Source organism: Podarcis bocagei (genome assembly GCF_964188305.1).
Source record: "Podarcis bocagei genome assembly, chromosome: W".
Taxonomy (NCBI): domain Eukaryota; kingdom Metazoa; phylum Chordata; class Lepidosauria; order Squamata; family Lacertidae; genus Podarcis; species Podarcis bocagei.
In genome coordinates, this window is record NC_138131.1 from 30,906,850 (window position 1) to 30,928,908 (window position 22,059).

General features: G+C 49.0%; 1 protein-coding gene across 7 annotated transcripts in view; it reads right to left on the bottom strand.

Annotated features, from left to right (window-relative positions):
* The window catches only part of LOC308577891 (integrator complex subunit 6-like), a 137,501-nt gene that overhangs the window by 65,020 nt on the left and 50,422 nt on the right, over positions 1-22,059 (bottom strand). For 4 of the 7 annotated variants that reach the window (XR_014003752.1, XM_081178256.1, XM_081178255.1 and 1 more), the window contains 3 exons: positions 19,004-19,153; positions 8,920-9,009; positions 8,085-8,268 (listed from right to left, as the gene is read on the bottom strand). Coding sequence is in view for 5 of the 7 variants with exons in the window: in XM_081178256.1 (XP_081034382.1) it covers positions 8,085-8,268; positions 8,920-9,009; positions 19,004-19,153 (424 nt within the window). In the remaining 2 variants the exon portion in view is untranslated. Of the gene's footprint in view, positions 1-8,084; positions 8,269-8,919; positions 9,010-17,271; positions 17,479-19,003; positions 19,154-22,059 lie in introns of those variants that run through there. The other 3 variants (XR_014003753.1, XM_081178257.1, XM_081178259.1) reach the window with 3 other exon arrangements.

Below are 22,059 nucleotides of genomic sequence, written 5' to 3' on the forward strand. Positions count from 1 at the left end.
GTTCCCGGGTCCGTCGCTCGACCTGGAACCTCCAGCCACTTCCTGCGCCACTGTTCCTCTGGTCTATCGTCCCACCAATACGAGGGTTCTGAGGCAGATCCCGCGGCTGACCCCTCCGGGGAACGTGTGTCCATTGTCGGTTCCTCGTCCGAGTCGAACCCCTGGAACGTGCTGGCTGAAAGCGTCGGTGTGAAAAGCCAATCGTCGAAAAAGTCTGCTGGCATGGGCCTGTGTGGGAAGAGGGCATGAAACTCGTCTTTGAGCAGAGGTTCCTCCAAAGCGTAGCCCGGCACCCAGCTGTTGGCACTGGCCGGGGTGCCCTCTCTGGCGAGAAGGTATTCTACTCCCTCTTCTCCCCATCTCGAGTCCAAAATCTCTGTGACTTCGTTGATGGGCTCCTCCTGTGGCACTCCCCTTTGCTCGGTTCCCTCTCGGAGCGGACTCGGCGCCGTTCCTGGTTCCTGAAATCTGTGAGGCGTCTTGTAGGGAGTGAGCACCGATCTGTGGAACACCGGATGCATCCTGGAGCCCTCCGGAAGCGTCAGCCTGAAGGCTACCGGGTTGACCTGCTCTTCGACTTGGTAGGGTCCCAGTTGTTTATGCCCTAGTTTCTTCTTCGCTAACGACCTGGCCGGCACTGCGTGGGCTGCCAACCAGACCCAGTCGCCCACATGGATCTCTTCGCCAACCCTCCTGTGTTTGTCCGCTTGTACCTTGTATGCGTGCTTAGCCAGCTCCAGGTGCCGCCGAAGCTGATCGTGGACCTCCTGCAACTCCGACGCGAACGCGTCCGCTGTCTGCGGCTCCCCCTCCCCCATTCTTTCCAGTCCCGGGAAGGTTCTGGGGTGCCTTCCGTTGTTGGCGAAGAACGGCGTCACCCCCGTGGACATGTGCTTCGTGTTGTTGTAGGCGAACTCGGCGAGAGGCAGGTAATCCACCCACGTCGCGGGCTGTTGATTCGCATAACATCTCAGGTACTGCTGCATGATGGCATTGACCCACTCCGCTTGTCCGTTGGTCTGCGGGTGTCTAGCCGAAGCCAGGTTGATCTTGACGTTCAGGAAGCCCATCAGCTTCTGCCAGAAGTTCGAGATGAACTGCCGCCCCTGGTAGGAGGTCAATCTTGCAGTCGTACGGTCTGTGGGGGGGTAGCTTGTCCGCCTCCTTCTCGCAGAAAACCTCCAAAAATTCTGCGTACTTGTGGGGAACCGCTTGCAGCGTCCCTAGCTGCAGCTGCGACTCCTCTTCCTCTCCTTCCTGCCGCGGCAGGATGCAGTGTTCAGCACAATAGGAAGAGCCGAAGGTCAGCTGCCTCTGGTACCAAGCCAGCGTCGGGCTGTGCTTGTCCAGCCAACTCATGCCCAATACAATAGGTGTGTCCGATAGTTGAGTGACATTGAAGCTGATGACTTCCTTGTGATTCCCAAGCCGCATCACCATTGGTGGCGTTTGCTTCACCACTTGCCCCCCGAGCAGCTCCCTGCCAACCACCGTGACGACCTGCAGGGGCAGTGTGGCAGGCAGTAACTGTATATCGTGCCGGTCGACAAAGTCTTGCCCTATAAAGTCCGCATTGCTTCCTGAGTCAATGGTGATTGGCACGTCCATGGTGAGGCCATTGGGCAGCTGGAGCGATGCCGTGAGCCGCACTACTGGTTTGGGCGGGAGGGGGTCTGTGGGCTGCAAAATCTCTGGGGACTGCTTCACTGACACGTCTGGCTGGGCCCCAGTGCCTCTGTCTCCAGCCAGACTTCGTCGTTTCCCTGCTGTGGTTCTCCTTGCTGCGTTGCTGCAGTTACCATTGCTGAGGCTGCAGTGTGCTTGTGGATCCTCTGGGGACACTCTTTCGCCATATGCTGGGGATTGTCGCAGATGTAACACTTCCGGTTCCCTCTAGGAGGCTTCGCTTTCACTGCTCCCGGTGCTAGGGCTCTGGTAGCTGACTGAGCCCTTGCAGCTCCAACCTCCATAGGTTCCGCTCCTCCTCCTGGTGGAGGCGTGGATTGCGCACGCGCTGCTTTTCTGGGAAGGAAGGAGTAGCCCCTGGCTGGTTCGCGCCCTCCACGCCCTTCGTCCCTGCTCCAAGGACGTTCTTCCAGACGCACCCCAACCGCCAGCGCCCTCTGAACGATCTCCTGCGTGCTCCGGGGTCTCTCCCCCCTTGCAATTTCGTCTTTAACTGCGCTGTTCAATCCTTCCCAAAACAGGTCTCTGACTGGAGCCGAATCTCTGTCCCATTCCAGGGCACTGACCAATGCAAAAAAGCGGGCATGGTACTGCCTTACACTGGCCCTCCCTTGCTTCAGTCCATGTACCTCCTTCCGGGCAAGATCCACGTCTATGCTTGATAAAAAGCACCCATCCATCGCTTTAATAAAGGCATCCGCATTTTGGAGCGCCGGATCCTTATCTCTCCACAAATTGCGCAGCCATGCTTTAGCATCTCCATGCAAATGGGACATGATAAATCCCACCTTCTCTTGCTCATCTCTAAAGTCCTTGTCCAGCAGTTGCAGTGCACACATTACATCTGCTCTAAAGTTGGGGTACTGTTGTAAATTCCCATCGAAGTGAGAGACTAGACCGCCTGTTCGTCTCCCCAACCTAATCCCCTCCGGTCTGGGTGTCAGTTGCCCTTGCTTCGTAAGCATTTCCAACCTGACCTGGAGATCCCTGTAGGCGGCAGCTGCGTCCTCCTCTCTCTTCCTGGATGCAAGTATCTCGGCATTCAGTCGTGTCACTGCTTCTCTGAGATCCGCTATCTGCTGTTCGGCCATCATATTGTCTGCCGTTCGTGAGCTCGCTAGTAGGCACCCGCCTTCTCTCCTCTCCGCGAGGCTGTAGATGCCCACAACTGGGGACGGAGCTTACTGTCAGAGCTGCTTCCAGATCCTAGCTCACAGAGGATCACGCTAGCCAGCGGTCACTTTATAAAAGTCTTTATTGAGTTACAGTTTCCATTCTCAAGCTGCTGCGTGCAACTCTACGTCTCATGGATTAGACCGGCGAAGCTCCGTCTGAGTCTCCGCCCCCTGTACACCAGCTTAATACCCTAGCCTTACTCCACCTTTTCCGCCTGACCGTTCTTCTCTGGGTCCCTCTGCCCCCCGTGGTCTCTTCCTTCCTGGACTCTTCTGACGCTGACCCCCCGGACCCTTCTGTCTCCTTGCGTCGGGCTTTAGGACCTGGCTCCCTTTCCGGGCTGCTTACTGCGCCACCTTCCTGTGCATTTGAACTTGGCGCGCGCGCCCAACCTTCCACTTTCCGCCTGACCGTTTCTTCGCTCCCCGATGGAGGTGTGGCCACTCCTGACTCGTGCCCTCCCCCCTGCTGCGAGCTGCCAGAGCTCGATACCTGGCGCCCTGTTGGTGACGCTGGTCCCGATTTCCAACTGCTGCCCTCTGATCCCCCTCTGGACCCTTCTTCCTGGGGTGTCCCCCTAGGCTCCCCCCTTGCTCTGGCCACTGGCGCTCCTTTCTGTGAATCTTCTGATTCACTGGAAAGACTCGGAGATCTCGGGTCGTCGTCATCACTCATCTTTTCTTCTGCCTCCTCCCCCTCGCTCTCTGTTTCCTCCCTTGCCCTCGCCTCTGCTCCTGAACCCCTGACATCCATCCCCCCTCGAAGCCCCCCCTTCCCCCTCCCCTCCTTCCGGTGCGGGAGCTGGGTGCTGCAGTGTCATGGGGACGAATGTCGGATACAGTTCGCTTCCCGTGGCGGGCCTCCAACTGAAGACTTCCGGTTCTTCCTCCCTGCGCTCGTCGACAACGGTCACCTCCGCCTCCATCTCTGTGCCTCTGTGCTCGAACCCAAAATCCTCCCCGTACATGTCCACGTCCGTCTCCGCCTCAGTCGTTCCCGGGTCCGTCGCTCGACCTGGAACCTCCAGCCACTTCCTGCGCCACTGTTCCTCTGGTCTATCGTCCCACCAATACGAGGGTTCTGAGGCAGATCCCGCGGCTGACCCCTCCGGGGAACGTGTGTCCATTGTCGGTTCCTCGTCCGAGTCGAACCCCTGGAACGTGCTGGCTGAAAGCGTCGGTGTGAAAAGCCAATCGTCGAAAAAGTCTGCTGGCATGGGCCTGTGTGGGAAGAGGGCATGAAACTCGTCTTTGAGCAGAGGTTCCTCCAAAGCGTAGCCCGGCACCCAGCTGTTGGCACTGGCCGGGGTGCCCTCTCTGGCGAGAAGGTATTCTACTCCCTCTTCTCCCCATCTCGAGTCCAAAATCTCTGTGACTTCGTTGATGGGCTCCTCCTGTGGCACTCCCCTTTGCTCGGTTCCCTCTCGGAGCGGACTCGGCGCCGTTCCTGGTTCCTGAAATCTGTGAGGCGTCTTGTAGGGAGTGAGCACCGATCTGTGGAACACCGGATGCATCCTGGAGCCCTCCGGAAGCGTCAGCCTGAAGGCTACCGGGTTGACCTGCTCTTCGACTTGGTAGGGTCCCAGTTGTTTATGCCCTAGTTTCTTCTTCGCTAACGACCTGGCCGGCACTGCGTGGGCTGCCAACCAGACCCAGTCGCCCACATGGATCTCTTCGCCAACCCTCCTGTGTTTGTCCGCTTGTACCTTGTATGCGTGCTTAGCCAGCTCCAGGTGCCGCCGAAGCTGATCGTGGACCTCCTGCAACTCCGACGCGAACGCGTCCGCTGTCTGCGGCTCCCCCTCCCCCATTCTTTCCAGTCCCGGGAAGGTTCTGGGGTGCCTTCCGTTGTTGGCGAAGAACGGCGTCACCCCCGTGGACATGTGCTTCGTGTTGTTGTAGGCGAACTCGGCGAGAGGCAGGTAATCCACCCACGTCGCGGGCTGTTGATTCGCATAACATCTCAGGTACTGCTGCATGATGGCATTGACCCACTCCGCTTGTCCGTTGGTCTGCGGGTGTCTAGCCGAAGCCAGGTTGATCTTGACGTTCAGGAAGCCCATCAGCTTCTGCCAGAAGTTCGAGATGAACTGCCGCCCCTGGTAGGAGGTCAATCTTGCAGTCGTACGGTCTGTGGGGGGGTAGCTTGTCCGCCTCCTTCTCGCAGAAAACCTCCAAAAATTCTGCGTACTTGTGGGGAACCGCTTGCAGCGTCCCTAGCTGCAGCTGCGACTCCTCTTCCTCTCCTTCCTGCCGCGGCAGGATGCAGTGTTCAGCACAATAGGAAGAGCCGAAGGTCAGCTGCCTCTGGTACCAAGCCAGCGTCGGGCTGTGCTTGTCCAGCCAACTCATGCCCAATACAATAGGCGTGTCCGATAGTTGAGTGACATTGAAGCTGATGACTTCTGCCTCCTCCCCCTCGCTCTCTGTTTCCTCCCTTGCCCTCGCCTCTGCTCCTGAACCCCTGACACAAAGGAACAAAGGAAACAGGAAACCAGCAACGTCACATCCAGTCTCCCTTTCCCACGAGACTCCAACAACCTGGACTGTCTCTGGAATGTAAACACAGTCCTGTGACTGCAAGCAGCTGCACAGTGATAAGAACAGAAACCAAAACTATCACCCCAGAGGAAACAGATAAGGTCTTCAAAAACCTGACACTACACAAAGCCCCAGGCCCAGATGGCTTCACAGCAGAATTCTATAGGAAATTCAAAGAACCCTTGATGCCCTACATGACCCGCCTATTCAACGACATCATGAAAGGGGGCCAATCCCCAAAACCTGGATCCACTCCAAAATAGTCTCCATCCCAAAACCACTGAAAGACAGCCTCAAAGTAGAATCATACCACCCAATCTCATTAACAAGCCAAGACTACAAGATATTCACATCAATCTTGGCCAACCAATTTTTCTTATGCAAGTTACCGTAATAGCCCCAGACCAGACTGGCTTTGTCCCTGGTCGCAGTATTACAGACCCAATCAGGAAACTACTGAACCTGATTGAACACAGCAAGACAACCAAACTCCCACTGACAATTATGTCCCTGGACATCCTCAAAGCCTATGATTGCTTAGAGTGGGAATACCTATTAGCAGTACTAACTAGCATGAAAGTTGCCCCCAACTTCCTACAAATTCTCAAACTAATAATAATAATAATAATAATAATAATAATAATAATAATAATAATAATAATTTATTTATAACCCGCCCATCTGGCCGGGCCTCCCCAGCCACTCTGGGCGGCTTCCAACAAAATAGTAAAATACAGTAATGCATCAAACATTAAAAGCTTCCCTAAACAGGGCTGCCTTCAAATCTCTTCTAAAAGTCTGGTACAGTGGTACCTCAGGTTACATACGCTTCAGGTTACAGACTCCGCTAACCCAGAAATAGTACCTCGGGTTAAGAACTTTGCTTCAGGATGAGAACAGAAATCGTGCTCCGGCAGCGCAGCAGCGTCACAAATCCAACTTAATGGTGTCACAAACCCTCAGCAGCGCCGGAAATCCAACTTAATGTTGTGACCTTGGAAAGTGTTGAAATCCAGCATAGCCTGAGCTCTGTGAGTGTGGCTTTCTCCCGACTGAAGCACAGAGTGTTTGAGGACTGAGACATTCGTAGGGAAACCAAAATGCTTGTTTAGAAAGCTATTATACTACCAACTTTACAGTACGCTTGTGAAACATGGACCACTTATAAACGCCATCTCCAACTTCTCAAAAGATTCCATCAGTGGTGTCTCTGAAATTTTTTATGTATCTCTTGATAAGACAGGCAAACTAATGCCAGTGTGCTGGAAGAAACAAAGTTCACCAGTGTCAAAACATTGATTCTTCAACATCAACTTTGTTGGACTGGTCGTGTTGTTCCGATGCCCGATTATCTTCTTGGAAAGCAACTACTCTATTCCAAACTTAAGAATGGAAAGCATAATGCCGGTGGACAACAAAAGAGGTTTAAAGACGCTCTCAAGGCAAATCTTTAAAATGTAGTATAAACACTAACAACTGGGAAACACTGACCTGTGATCACGCCAGTTGGAGAACAGCCTTTACCAAAGGCGTCATGGACTTTGAAGAAGCACAAATTCAGGACGAAAGCGAGAAACGAGCTAAGAGGAAGGCACGTTTGGCAAATCCTTACTATGGTCAACTCCTGCCCTGGAACCTATGTCCCCACTGTGGAAGGATGTGCAGATCCAGAATTGGCCTCCACAGTCACCTATGGACACACTGTTAAGACCATATTCATGGAAGACAATCTTACTTGGCTACGAGTGATCGCCAAAGAAGACCATCCACCTCCCATTAAGTCTTCCCTAGGGCACAAATGCCTGGTTTGACTAAAGCTGAGAATATTTAGCTTCACACAGGGGCTGATGAATTTGGTTCTACCCCTTTGTGAGGTTAAGAACAGCCACTGAGCAGACTAAGATCATGCAGTGGTTTTGCTCTAATTGTGTCTCGGAGCAAAACTGTGTCCCAGACTCAATGTTCTCTGACCAGCAGTGCAAGGGCTGTTGCACAAACATAAGGGTGAGAATAACAGTTGCTGTGCAACCAGATGTGCAACAGGAAGTATCAGGACTACAGCAATCTGTTGTGCAACCAGCCACAAGAACCGCACTGGTTTCCTGGGCCTTCTCTTGTGCAAGTGATTCCACTAGTGCATTTAGTATACCACTAAGCGACTTTTAACTTGGGCACTACATTGAAGTAATAGGGAGGAATTCAAAGTTAATAAAGAAATGAAGCTTTATATGATTAGGAATATGGACCTGAATTTCAAACTTGCATGATTTTTAACTTAGAAAAAGCATGCACACACAGTATTCAGTGCCTTGGTAAGAATAGAACAGGATAGCTATTTTTTTTGCCACCCTGAGGAGCAGACAGACTTTGCAAAACAGAAATACCATTATTTGAAGCACACCAAGGAACTCTGGGCCCACCTCCATTATTCCATCTGGCAGTTTCCCCCACCTCACTTTCCAGCTTTTACTCTGAAGGTGCTCTACCAGATTTCCAAGCTAGTCAGTAATGATAAATGAAAGAGGGAATTGTATACCCCCTGTATGCAGGCATACACACAACATATAGACATGAATGAGAATTTGAGCCATATAATACATGTGAATGCACCAACACCATTATTTCAAAGTAGATGGATTTAGATTTGCAAACCAAGAATAGGGAGAAAAAAGCAGCAGCTACCTCCTGTGACTTCACACATCTGTGTAATAGCAGACTCATATGTACGGACACTTCCTAGCTGTTCCTGTTCCACTGAAGACGCTCCAGGCAAGCGCAGCACAAGGGCAAACAGCCTCTGATCCCAGCGAAATGGTTCTTTGGTTAACTCACTTCCAGGCAGGGGAGAAGTCAAAGGAAGATGAAGCTAAAAAGACAGACATCCATCTAAGGGCTTTGCTAGAAGAAGAAGCCCATTTGATTCTAACTGAAAAGGAACATGTAGCTAGTTCCATTTTCTGCTAAAATCTCAAGGAAGATCAATGACATCCAGCCCTCTGTGTGTTTTTAAACAGTGAAAAATAAGAAAACAGCCCAGATGGAGATTTATTTTCTTCATCTAATTTTGTCTATATTCCAGCTGTTCATAGGAATGATTTCTAGTCAGCTATGAAGTTCACAGTTATCTCTGGGCTGTGATTAAGCATGGTAGAGCACTTGCTTAGCATGAATAAGGTCCCAAGTTCAGTCCCCAGCATTTCTAGGTAAGGCTGGTAAAGGCCCTGTTTGAAACCCTGAAGAGCTGCAGCTAGTCATGGCAGAGAATCCTGAACTAAATGGACCAACAAATTTGAATCTGTATGTAAGACAGGTTTCCTTCCTTCTCTCAGTCTAATCTCTCTCTTAGCAGCACAGCAAGAGCAGGATAGAAATATAACAAATAATTCTGCACAAAATTGTTATGAAACACCTTTAACACCATAGGAATATCAGGACAGGAGTACTTTTTTAAACTCCCAAGAGGAGAACACATTCCATGCAGCCATATTACAGTTTAAAGCTTAGGGGCATCTCTTACCTCCTCCTGCACACCTGTAGTATTTGTCAATTTGCTTCCATCTGTGATTGTAATTAAAACTGATGGTTCTAAATAGAAAGGGTTCCTTCCCTACAAAGGAGGAAATGTTAACATTTTAAACAGTGATTCATTAGAGCGTCACAATACTCACCATGTAAACACATTATTTTTTAAAAAGCCGCAAGGTCCGCTCTAACGCTTGGTGGAAAATATATCACTTCACCATGTAAGGAACTAAAAATGCATTTTTTTCAGGCTCTGGTAGCTGCAAAAGCAGGTAACAATGAGTTACTCAAAACGGTGAGAATTAAATATAAATTATTAATAGATAGTAAAAATAGAGGCGGATTGTCGTTACCCGATTTAAATTTATATTATGATGCAGCTTGCTTCATGTGGTTGAGAGAATGGCTAACACTAAACAATGGAGATTTATTGGACCTGGAGGGGTTCAATAATCGTTTCGGCTGGCACGCCTACCTAGGGTACGAAAAAGTGAAGGTGCATAAGGGCTTTCTTAACCATATTATAAGAAAATCATTGTATAAAGTATGGGGGTAATATAAAGAACTTTTAGAACCCTGGTGGCTGTCTCCCATTGAAGTGATAATGATTAAGAAGAAAAATATGGAAACAACCTGGGCTACATATAGGGATTTGCTAGAGAAAAGGAATAATAAATTAAAATTAAAGGATTATGAAGAAATAAAGCACTACCTGACAGAGTGGATTCAATACCACCAGTTATTTGGGAAATTTAACGAAGACAAAAACAAAAGATTTATGACAGAAGTCTCACTATTAGATAAAAACATATTACAAAGTAAAGTAAAGGTAATTTCTAAAATGTATGGATTATAATTAGAATGGGAAGTTAAGGACGAACAAATCAAGGAAGTAATGATTAAATGAGCTATGCATCTGGGTAAAAACATTCAAATAACACAGTGGGAAAAACTATGGAGGGAAAATTGGAAATTCACAGCATGCGAAGCAATAAAATAAAATATGATAAAGATGCTCTTTAGGTGGTACTTAACACCTACCAAAATTCATAAAATGTATGAAACTAAATTAACTTTATGTTGGAGGTGTTGGGATTTTGAATACGTGCAGCTTCACACAGAGTCAATTAGGAGTTGGCCGACAGCCAAGGCAATGTGAAGGAGTAAAATCTGCCTGGTGATACAAGGCCTGGAGACAGCTCCATCATTGGCCAAGTTCTCATAGGAATAATGATTTATGGCCTACTGACTGGAATGTGCTAGTCAGAGAGTAGGAGTTGGAGGTTTGAGAGTTGTGAGCCGCAAGAGAGAGCAAGTTAAAGATCCGTGTTCTGTTCTGTTCCTGTATATAATAAACACTAATAAGTACAAGTTACTGGTTCCTGCTTCGTCCACCCTGCCTGCAGCCAATTGCATTCGTGAACTCTGCGTATACTCTGCCAAGGTCTGGTTAAGGTCCTGCAACAAGTCAGAAAGTTGCGAAAAACACAATAGGAGGTGCAATCGAGTGGGGGGCACGCTTATACACATGTGGTGGCAATGTGAAAAAATTAAGGGCTTCTGGGATTTGGTTTTTGAAGAGATGGGGGGGAAATAATTTATTTATTTATTTATTTATTGGGGGGGAGCCCTTTTGTTGGGAATAATGGATATGGATATAGCCAGAGAGGATAAGAAATTATACTTGTATGCGGTGGCTAGAACCCTGATTGCGAAAAACTGGAAAAAAGAAATAATTCCAACAAAACAAGAATGGAAGATAAATTACAGTGGTACCTCGGGTTACATATGCTTCAGGTTACAGACTCCGCTAACCCAGAAATAGTACTTCAGGTTAAGAACTTTGCTTCAAACAGAAATCATGCCACGGCAAAGCGGCGGCCGCAGGAGGCCCCATTAGCTAAAGTGGTGCTTCAGGTTAAGAACAGTTTCAGGTTAAGAACAGACCTCCAGAACGAATGAAGTTCTTAACCTGAGGTACCACTTTATTTAGTTATGTTGAATTGGCAAGATTTACAGATGCAATCAGAGGTTATAGCAATCAAAAAGACTGGAAAAAATACAGAGATTACCAGAAAAAGCAATGCCTGCAAATTACTACTTGAACTTGTTTTAATTAACTTTTGCAAATGGATTTATGGTTAGAATAAAATATTTAAATAGAAATATAAAGAGAGTTCATAAGAAGATAAAAGAAAGCAGATTATTATGGTTGATAACTGTCAGGGAAAGGGAGGCAGCCAGAGAAGGGGGGGGGGCATGGAAGCACTTACCAAGAGCCTAAACAGCCCTTTTCCAGCCAGTCCTCTGAATCAGAGACTGAATTAGGGAGTGGCCAGTCTGTTCCAGGAACTAGCTATTTTCAGAAGAGGGGAAGTAAGAGGCGTTCCCTGCCTCGCTGGGCATGCTGGTCTAGAAAGAAACGTCACGAAAATTCAGAAGCGTCAACTGACTAAGCAACACGGACGCGTTGTTTGGAGCTCCGGAGTGGGCTTGTAATTTGCAGTAATAAATCTACCGGACAGAAGTGGCTCGGTGCCTGGAATGTTATCTCCAAACTAGCTTGGCAGCAAACACATCCCTCACAGCTTGACGCTTCTCAAAACACTGCTGCTGGAAGCTAGTGACAGAAAGCAGACGGCCCCACTATGCAAAAAGAATTGGCAGACTTGAGAAAAAAAATGCGGCTCTTCAGGCTCGTGCTTCGGACTTGGAATCTCGGCTTATGGAATCCAGAGCTGCACAGCAAGGAACAGGGGGCAGGTCTGCGTGGGTGGAAAAATTTTGTGGAGACCCTGGGACTTATTTGGATTTCAAAACGGAGATGCGTTATTTTTTGGAACTGCACAGCACTCAGTTTGTGGATGACGCACAGAAAGTTTCTCACGTAATTAGTCACCTGTCGGGCTCTGCCAAGAGCTGGGTGAGGCCTTTAATTGCCTTGGGGAATGAAGCGCTCAAGAATCTGTCCAAATTCTGGCAGGCTATGGACTTTATCTACTCAGATGAAAGTTTAATTGACAAGACACAGGAGGAGTTGTTAGCTGTGAAGCAGGGCGAATCCACAGTGCGTGATTATTGGTCCGAGTTCGCCATGCTTATACACAAACTGGGCTGGGGATTGGAGTCACAGCCAGTACAAGCTCTATTTAAGGGAGGTTTGAACTCGGAAGTTAAGGACGAACTGGCCAGGGGTCCACACCCTAAGGACATGGATGGGTTAACGAAGGCTGCGCTTGCGGTGGGGTTGAGACAAGAAGCCAGACAGCGGGAAAGGAGACAAGCAGAAATGCCGGCAGCTGCCTCAGAGGGTCAGCAAATGACAGAGCCAATGGAGACAGACGCTGCCCGTGCACAGGAAAGTTTGAAAACGCAATGGCCAGGCGGGAAGGAGAAAAAAGACTGGCAAGCGGCCAAGAAATGTTTTGTCTGTCAGAAAGCAGGGCACTTTGCCAGAGTGTGTCCTGAGCATTGTAACTGGCAGGGAATGGTTGGGGCTGCTCAACAGACTGAGGCAGAGGCTCCTAAGATGTTGGGAAATGAGGAGGCCTGGCTGGTGATGAACCGGGGCAACAGCCAGGCACTAGCGACAGCAAAAGTCCCCGGCTTGGACACCCCAAAGCAAGCATAATGTTGAAAGTGGTTCTAGAGCTTCGCAATGGCCAGACAGTGAAGGAATTCGCTTTAGTGGACTCAGGTGCTTCTGCATCCTTTTTTAGCAAGGAGTTTGCGGCCTGGCACCAACTGAACCTGAGGCCTTTGGATTTTCCGTTGCAAGTTACTACCATTGATGGGAGAGAACTGTTGGGTGGTGAAGTCACACATCAAACGCCTACCATGAGGATGCGGGTGTCTACCCACTCCGAGGTCATCGCCTTTCACGTGGCCACCTTGGCGGGTCCGCCGATCATATTGAGCATGAGTTGGTTGGCCTTGCACGACCCGGTGGTATCATGGCACCAACGGTCCCTCGCTTTTGGTTTGATGGACTGCATGGAGAACTGCCTGGGCCTAGAGCAACACCGGCTGACGGAGGCCAGGATGGCAGCAGCATGCGGAGCAGGAACTACTGAAATACCTTCGTGCTACAGGGACCTGCAGGTGTTGTTCAGTGAAAAGGAAGCTGACACGTTGCCACCTCATCGGCCATATGATTGCCTGTGGGACGGACCTACGCCATGTCGGAAGGAGAAATCGAAAACCTAAAGGACTTTATTGAGAAAAATCTGAGGAGGGGATTCATCAGAGAATCCAAGGCGGCTGGTGGGAGCCCTGTGTTCTTCGTGGACAAGAAATCGACTAACGAACGCCGCTTGGTCGTAGATTTCAGAATCCTGAACAGCCTGATGGAACTGGTGGCCTTCCCAATGCCCAGGATTGACGGCGTTCTAGCCAGGGTGCGAAAGGGGAAGATTTTTACCAAGTTGGCCCTCCGGGGGGCGTACAATCTCATCAGAGTGCGAGAGGGCGATGAGTGGAAAACCACCATGTTCACCCTACTGGGGGCGTTTGAGTATGCCGTTATGCCTTTCGGATTACAGTGCGGAAGTCCCTGTTTCCAAGCCTTCATGTACCATGTGCTAGGGCCTTTGCTGTACCGGAACTGCGTTTGTTTCCTGGACGATGTGCTGGTGTACTCGGACAACGAGAAACAGCACGTCAAGGACGTACAGGAGGTCCTGAGCAAACTTAAGGAGCATCGATTGTGGGTGAAGCTGGAGAAGTGTCAGTTCCACATGAAAGAGGTCGAGTTCCTGGGTTATAGGCTGTCAGACAAGGGTCTGGCCATGGATCCGGAGAAGGTGAAGGCGGTGGTGGAATGGGAAAGCCCTAAGACCAGGAAGGATGTTCAGCGTTTTCTGGGCTTCAGCAATTTCTATAGGAAATTCATCAAAGGTTTCACGAAACTGACAGCGCCCATAACGGACTGTCTTAGTGCCAAGAAGAAGTTTCACTGGACGGAGGCGGCACAAGGTTTCGAGCAGCTAAAGAGGGTCTTTGCATCAGAGGAGCAACTGTTCCACGTCAACCCCGATCAACCACTACGGGTTGAGACGGACGCCTCTGATTGGGCAATTTTACTGCAGCCAGATCAAAAAGGGGAGTGGCGTCCGTGTGCCTTCTTTTCACGGAAACTGAGTAAATCGGAGCAGAACTATACTATCTATGATAAGGAATTGCTTGCGATCGTCGCTGCGTTCAAACAATGGCGCCATTTTCTGATTGGAGCGAGGCACCAAATCTTGGTGTGCACCGACCACAAGAATTTGGAGTACTGGTGAACGGCGAGGGTGTTGTGCCAGAGACAGATAAGGTGGGCGGAGTTCTTTACCAACTTTAACTTTCAGATCCAGTATGTGCCGGGAGAACAGAACGCAAGGGCCGATGCCCTGTCACGGAAACCGGAGTATATGGCGGAAGAAGGGCCCCCGGTGGCAAGATTGATGTTCCCCGAGAGCAAGTGGATGGGGGGGGCGTTGGTCAAGGACGATGAACTGATGGGGCTGCTCAGAGAGGATGACTTTGCCAGGCAAAAGATGGGGGAGTTAAGGCAAAGGGGAGGTTCGGAGGGAGGTTTCGAAGTAAAGGGAGGGCTCCTGTACTATAGGGGAGCTTTGTATGTCCCGGGGGAAAACCTTAGGAACAGAGTGCTCAAACAGCTTCATGATAGCTGCATGGCGGGGCACTTTGGGCAGCACAAAACCATGTTGCTGGTCACCAGGGAATTTTGGTGGCCCAAGGTGAGGGAAGATGTTAAGGAGTACGTGAGAGGATGTGACACCTGCCAGAGGGCCAAACGGGAAAGGGTGGCGCCCGCTGGTTTGCTGGAACCTTTGCCCACACCGGGCAGGCCATGGGAGGTGGTGGCGGTGGACTTCATCACTGATCTGCCCATGCCCAGGGGAAAGACAGTGATCATGGTGGTGGTGGGCCTTCTAACAAAAATGTGCCATTTTGTGGCCTGCTCGCATGCCGTGACGGCAGAAGAAACAGCCAAGCTGTTCGTTGAGCACGTGTTTAGGTTACACGGGGTACCCACGCGGGTGGTCTCAGACAGGGGGACTCAGTTCACCTCGCGTTTCTGGCGCAGACTCATGAGTCTGTTGCAGGTGGAGGTGAGTATTACCGCAGCCAGGCACCCAGAGACCAATGGGCAGGCGGAGAGAGCAAATGCTGTTTTGCAACAGTATTTGCAGTGTTATGTTAGTCAGAGACCTAGCAAGTGGGTGGACAAACTTGCTCTGGCTGAGTTTGCCTACAACAACGCGGATAATGTTTCCACGGGAATGACTCCGTTTTTTGCTAACCACGGTTGTCACCCAAGGGCATTCCCGGGGAGGGGGGAGGAGTCATGGAGTGTGCCCGCAGCAGAACGCTTTGCGGAGGAAATGGGAGGCGATCCACCTGCAGCTGCAGTTGAACTTGGAAAGGGCCAAGGAGGTCTACAAGAGGCAGGCCGACAAGCATCGGCGGCCGGGGGAAGTGATCCGGGTTGGGGATAAGGTGTGGTTGTCCACGCAAGGGTTGCCCTGGAAAGGAGGTTGCAAGAAGCTCAAACCCAGGAGGGTGGGACCATTTGAGGTAATCCAACAAATCAACCCAGTGGCCTTTAAGCTGCGGTTGCCAGAGAACATGAAAATCCATCCAGTGTTTCACCGGTCACTGCTCTCCCCCTACAGGGAGGGGGGTAGGAGGCAGGGGGTGGGGGTGGGGAGCCCCCACCACCTGAAATGGAGGAACGGGAGCAGTGCAACGAGGTGACAGAAATACTGGATTCTCGCTGGCATGGGGGGCAGTTACAGTACCTGGTGGCGTGGGAAGGGGCCCCAAGCTCAGAGAACACCTGGGTTCCGAAAAGCTGTGTCACAGAAGAGGACCTAGTGGAGGAGTTTCACAATTTTTTCCCTGACAAGCCCAAGCCCCGGGGTAGGTCTTTGCAACAGGTGTTCGAGACAACGGACAATGAAGAGGAGTTCGAGGGTTTCCCACCATCGGAGGAGGAAGAAGAAGGAGAAGGAGAAGAAGAAGAAGAAGTAGTAGTATATTGGGGAACACGAGAAATGGGGGACTTGAGGGAGGTTTTTGATGTGACGGATGAGGAGGAGGGTAGTTTTACAGGTTTTCCACCCGCCACCCCAGATGGAGAAGAAATGGAGGCAGTTGAAGCTCCCGGAGGGGAGGGGGCCTTTGAGGAGGGGGTGGATGTCAGGGAAAGGGGGGCATGGAAGCACTTACCAAGAGCCTAAACAGCCCTTTTCCAACCAGTCCTCTGAATCAGAGACTGAATTAGGGAGTGGCCAGTCTGTTCCAAGAACTAGCTATTTTCAGAAGAGGGGAAGTAAGAGGCGTTCCCTGCCTCGCTGGGCATGCTGGTCTAGAAAGAAACGTCACGAAAATTCAGAAGCGTCAACTGACTAAGCAACACGGACGCGTTGTTTGGAGCTCCGGAGTTGGCTTGTAATTTGCAGTAATAAATCTACCGGACAGAAGTGGCTCGGTGCCTGGAATGTTATCTCCAGCAAACACATCCCTCACAATAACAGACCCGCATCGAGGATGAAGGAAGTCATAAAAGAAAATGGATCTGAAATTTGGTTAAAATATACTGTCCATATAGAGTATTTTTAGGTACGTTTTTATTTCTGTTATGGTTCTTTTTGTTAATATTGTTATTTCTTTTCTGTTTTTCCTTTTACCTTTTTTCATTTTTATTTGTTATATAATGTATGTTATGTTTGTTTGTCTGCACATAAAAAAACCCAATGCGTTACTCAAGCAGCCTATTTGGTTTGTTTTAAACCTCCATCCATTATTTCTCATCAAAACATTATATACTGACACACCGATACAAGTAAAGGTGGATCTGGCTGGCCACCTCACCACTAGAATTAAGACCATTACTGGAGTCAAAGAGGGATGAATTTTGGCGCCTTTCCTGTTTAATTTTTATATTAATGACATGGTTAAAGAACTGGAGGGCCTACAGTTTGCCCCTATCACAATTCTCGACCAAAAACTCTCAGTCTTAATGTATGCTGATGACCTAGCACTTGTATCTAGAACCCAGGTAGGCCTGAGACGGCTGCTTGCAAAATTAAGTTCATATTGCACGAGGAATGCTTTATCTATAAACTGTGATAAGATGCAGGTCATTGTATTTGGGAAGCATGTTTGGCACCTGGATGAACACATCATAAACCAAGTAAATACGTTTAAATATCTGGGATTGGTTTATTCAGAAACGGCATCTTGGAATATACAGCTATCCAATATTAAATTTGCAAGCCTTTTAATCAGCAAAAGCTATTTTGAAATTCGCTGCTTGTAAAGGTGGAAATTGTTACGATATGAGGGCAACGCAGCTGCAAACAGCCAGCTTGAAAACATCACATGATGGGGCTGTCTGTGGGAAACAGTGTTACAGTCAGTTCACAGGGCAATTCACCGGAATTTGCTCAGAGTGTAATATGAGACCTTCCTCTTGTGTATGTACAGGAAGTCTCTGCCACTTGCTGGATGGAGTCTGAAGTGATCGGACATGTTTTCTGTAGCGCTGCAGAGTCAAAAATAAAGCGATGTAAATAGATTTCTGGCTATCTCCTTTGCCTGCTGGGAAGCAAGGAGGGAGGGGGTGTGCATTTTCCCACGCTAGGAGATGTCGCCTACTGAGACCTATCCTGGACTTGCGGGGATTGCAGCCAGGGAGGTCACCGGTAAAGAAGCCGGGAGCCTGGGAGAGGGGCCACACTCTCCCGAAGGCTTGTTTTCCAACAGAAATCTGGTCAACCCAGCTCTATCTGTGTATAAAGCAAAAACAACGGCCCAGATTTTATATGGTGAAGAGGTTTGTGGTACCTCAAAGGTCTCTGGTTTGGAACCCTCACAGAAATATTTTTAAAGAGTTCTTTTAGGTTTACCCAAAGATATGCAATCTGTCATGGTCAGGTTGGAAACTCTCATGTTGAGCATAGAGAGCCAAATAGATAAAAGAATTCTCTGTTACTTGTTTACAGTTCAACAGATGGACAACACTAGGCTACCCAAAAAATGCCTGATTGAGCTCTCGAACAGATTACCCCTTAAAAACTGGGTACATCACGCTGCCCAGCTGATGGGCAAATGTGACCTCTCAGTGACCGAGATCAAAGAACTTCCCTTATATTCCCAGAAAAATATCTTTAAATGAACCATAAGGGCAGTGGCAACTAAAAACGACCTAAACTCTATGCACACATCTACATGCGCCCCATTATATTTTAAACTTAGAGAGGCCAATGAACATACATCTTATTTTAATAAATTGACTTTTGCACAACTTGGGAAAGCTTTTACAGAGTTACGATTAAATACAATAAACTCTGCTTATAGAGATGGGAGACGCAGAGGCAGACCAACAAACGAATGTGTTTGCATTAGGAGATGCCCTGAAGTAGAGGACCTTATGGATTATATCTTGCGCTGCCCCTTATATAATGAAGCAAGAGAACAATTTTTAGCACCTATAATGACAAGGTCCCCTGGCCAGAACCCCTCTGACATGATTTTTATTTCTCCTCACAGACATAGATAAGTATGTGACCTGGCGTGTAGCACTCTTTGCAATTGCCACCAGGAAAATTAGAGCAAATTATATAGCCAAGGTAGCCACCAACTGTAAAGGAGATGAATTTATTTGACACTATCTACATCAAGCTATATTCTAACTTTATCACCAAATTCCGTATATAATTGCACACTGTATTAATTAACATTATTTTTAATATATTAGTGGCCATTTGATAATTTTAGCTTATAAATTTTAATGTTTAATGTCTTAATTTGTATATTAAGGTACTTTTATAGCTCTGTTTAGAGTAGGTAATGTCTTGATAATATAAATGTTTTAATTTTTTTGTATCAATTCAGTATATTTTCTTTTAATTGTTGAATGATTCTGTGTACATTGCGGCAGCCTTTGGCTATGTGCAATAAAACTGACTGACTAATCATGTCAGCAAATTCTCACATCCTCTTTACAAAAGAGATGTAAAGATTTTTCAGATGATGAAGTGAAGGTATTAAATGCTATCATCCATTACCTGTCCATAGTTGTCTATTCCAGACACTAATCTGTTGAGGTTTAGCAAATCAAATGATGATCGAAGAGCCTGTCCAAGGGTGGTTAATCCTGCCGCTTGTAGATTTTTCAGTTCATTCATGAAAGTGGCATGGTTCTCCTTCCATCCAGCCTACAAAGTAACATTATTCCACACTTACTTTGTGATAGTCTAATTTTTTAAAAAAATCTGCAAGGCAAATAGCAGCTTTTCTTCAAAACATTGGGGGTGAGGATGAAAGAATGCACAACACTCCTCACACGGGTAAGCTGTGAGCAAAACCATCGACCAGAAGTATTTCCATCTCATCTATTATTTACAGTGGTACCTCGGGTTACATACGCTTCAGGTTACATACGCTTCAGGTTACAGACTCCACTAACCCAGAAATATTACCTCGGGTTAAGAACATTGCTTCAGGATGAGAACAGAAATCGTGCAGCAGCAGGAGGCCCCATTAGATGAAGTGGTGCTTCGGGTGAAGAACAGTTTCAGGTTAAGAACGAATTAAGTTCTTAATTAAGTCCTCCAGAACGAATTAAGTTCTTAACCCGAGGTATCACTGTATTACATTCATATCCCACCTTTTCTCCAAGTAGCAAGATGGCATACGCTTCTCCCTCTCTCCATTTTATCTTCACAACAACCATATAAAATAGGTTTGTCTGAGAGACATTGCGTGGCTCAAGGTCACCCAACTGGCTTCATGGCTAACTGGGGATTTGAACTGCGGTCTCCTAGGTCCTAGTCCAGCACTTTAACCACTACAAAATTTTTCACTTCCACAGAAGGCAGCTTGCCCAGTGCTTTCCCCTGTTGGCAGTGTCTTTTAGAACCCATTCCAGTGCATTTAAGTGAACAATTACAGAGGATGTCTGAATCCTGAATCCTTGGGTATTGTCAGGGAACTGCCATCGGAGCTAGAGGCGGAGGGAAGGCTCCAGAGGGATGCCAGAGAGGGTCCCAGTAGGGAGAGAGGCAGCCCATCTGCTGGGGAAGGAAATCAGCGTAACACCAGTGGAGAAGGGGGGCAGATGGGGGAATCGGAGAGGAGGCTCCAAGACTCCTCGCCGGAGACCAACGGAGAGAGTATGGGTACTGCGTTGCCCACACCCTCCCTACGCAGAAGACTTCCGCGCAGGGAGAGTAGGAGGAGACTTGGCGTCAAACAACCTTTATGCTGGAAAAGGTTCAAGAAACGCCCACTGGCGGATTCTGCCAGCGACTGAGACAGTCACGATGCTGGAGGCTGTTCAGTCAGAAAGGGTTTAACCAGGTAACCTAGCCAGCAGTGGCGGCAACTTACGCACGAGCAACCCCTAAATCCATTACAGCAATCCGTCAGTCACCGACGTTGCTTGTGCGCAGCTCCAGAGAGGCAGCACCATGAGCCAGACCAGAGGAGCCGGAGAGCCGGAGCAAGCAGCTGCAGTGCAAGGTCTGGTAGAGAGAAACCGAGACTTGGAACAGCATGTAGCTCTCCTGACGGCGCGGCTGGACGAAAGACAAGCTCAGGATGCTCAGGACGGACCCACCCCCATCGCAAGGAAGGTACCGGGGCTGGTACAGAAGTTTGGGGGGAAACCCCAGGACTACAATGCGTTCCGAACGGAATTAGAGTACGCTTTGGAACTGCAGCATGATGACTTTGTTAACGATGAGCAAAGGGTAGCCTACATTGTGGGGCATCTGGAGGATGGGGCAAGGGAATGGATCAGGCCCCTTATGGCGACACAAAATCATGCCTTAAAGGACCTTAAGAAATTCTTTCAGGCGATGGATGCGATGTATTCCAGTGAAGTCCAGCAAAGTGTGACTCGGCGAGAACTGATGGGGTGCAAGCACGGGAGCAAGTCAGTTAGAGACTACTGGTCGCGCTTTGCGATGTTGATCCACCGTCTCGGGTGGGATCTGGACTCAACCTATTCAAATGTTGTTTGAGGAGGGGTTGTCCCCAACGGTGAAGGACGAGCTGTCCTGCGCCCCCCGCCCACAGTCAATGGATCAGCTGACCAAGGCTGAGCTTGCGATTGGAGTGCAGCAGGAAGCGCGGGCTCAGGAGAAACGCGAAGTGAGAGGGGAACGTTGCCATGACTACCGCATTCCTGAAATACCGATAGGTAGCCGTGTTGGTCTGCCATAGTCAAAATAAAAAAATTCCTTCCAGTAGCACCTTAAAGACCAACTAAGTTAGTTCTTGGTATGAGCTTTCGTGTGCATGCACACTTCTTCAGATACCTGAAGAAGTGTGCATGCACACGAAAGCTCATACCAAGAACTAACTTAGTTGGTCTTTAAGGTGCTACTGGAAGGAATATTTTTATTCTGAAATACCGAGACAGCTTTCCCAGGCGGCTGAGCCAATGGAAATAGATGGCAAGCGCGGGCGCGAGGTTTCAAACTCCAGTGAAGGTCGTAAGAGGGAGGGAAAGGATTGGAAAACCACCAAGAAGTGTTTTCTCTGCCAACGGCCAGGACATTTTGCCAGGGTCTGCCCTCAAAGAAAGGCCTGGCAAGGGATGGTGGGGGCTGCTGGCTGTGAGGAGAAGGGGGAGGAAGGGCAGGCGCAGGGAAACGACAACGCCTGGCTGCCAACCAGCGGGGCCAGCAGCCAGGCCAGCAACCAATAGAAGTGCCCCAGCCTGACCCCCCCAGGGCAGCTATAGCCATAGAAGTGGTGCTAGAGCTCCCGAATGGGCACCCAGTCAAGGTTGAGGGGCTGCTGGATTCGGGCAGCTCCTGCAATTTCTTCAGCAGGGACTTCGCTCTGGAGCACCAACTACACCTGCTGCCCCTGAATTTTCCCTTGCAAGTGACCACCATCGATGGCAGGGAACCTCTAGGAGGGGAAGTGACACACCAGACCCCACCAATGCGAATGAGGGTTTCCAGGCACATGGAGACCATTGCCTTTCACGTGGCCACACTGGCAGGACCCCCAATAATACTGGGAATGAGCTGGCTGGCACTGCATGATCCAGTAGTGTCATGGCATCAGCGGTCAGTCACCTTTGGGTCAGCTTACTGTTTGGAACACT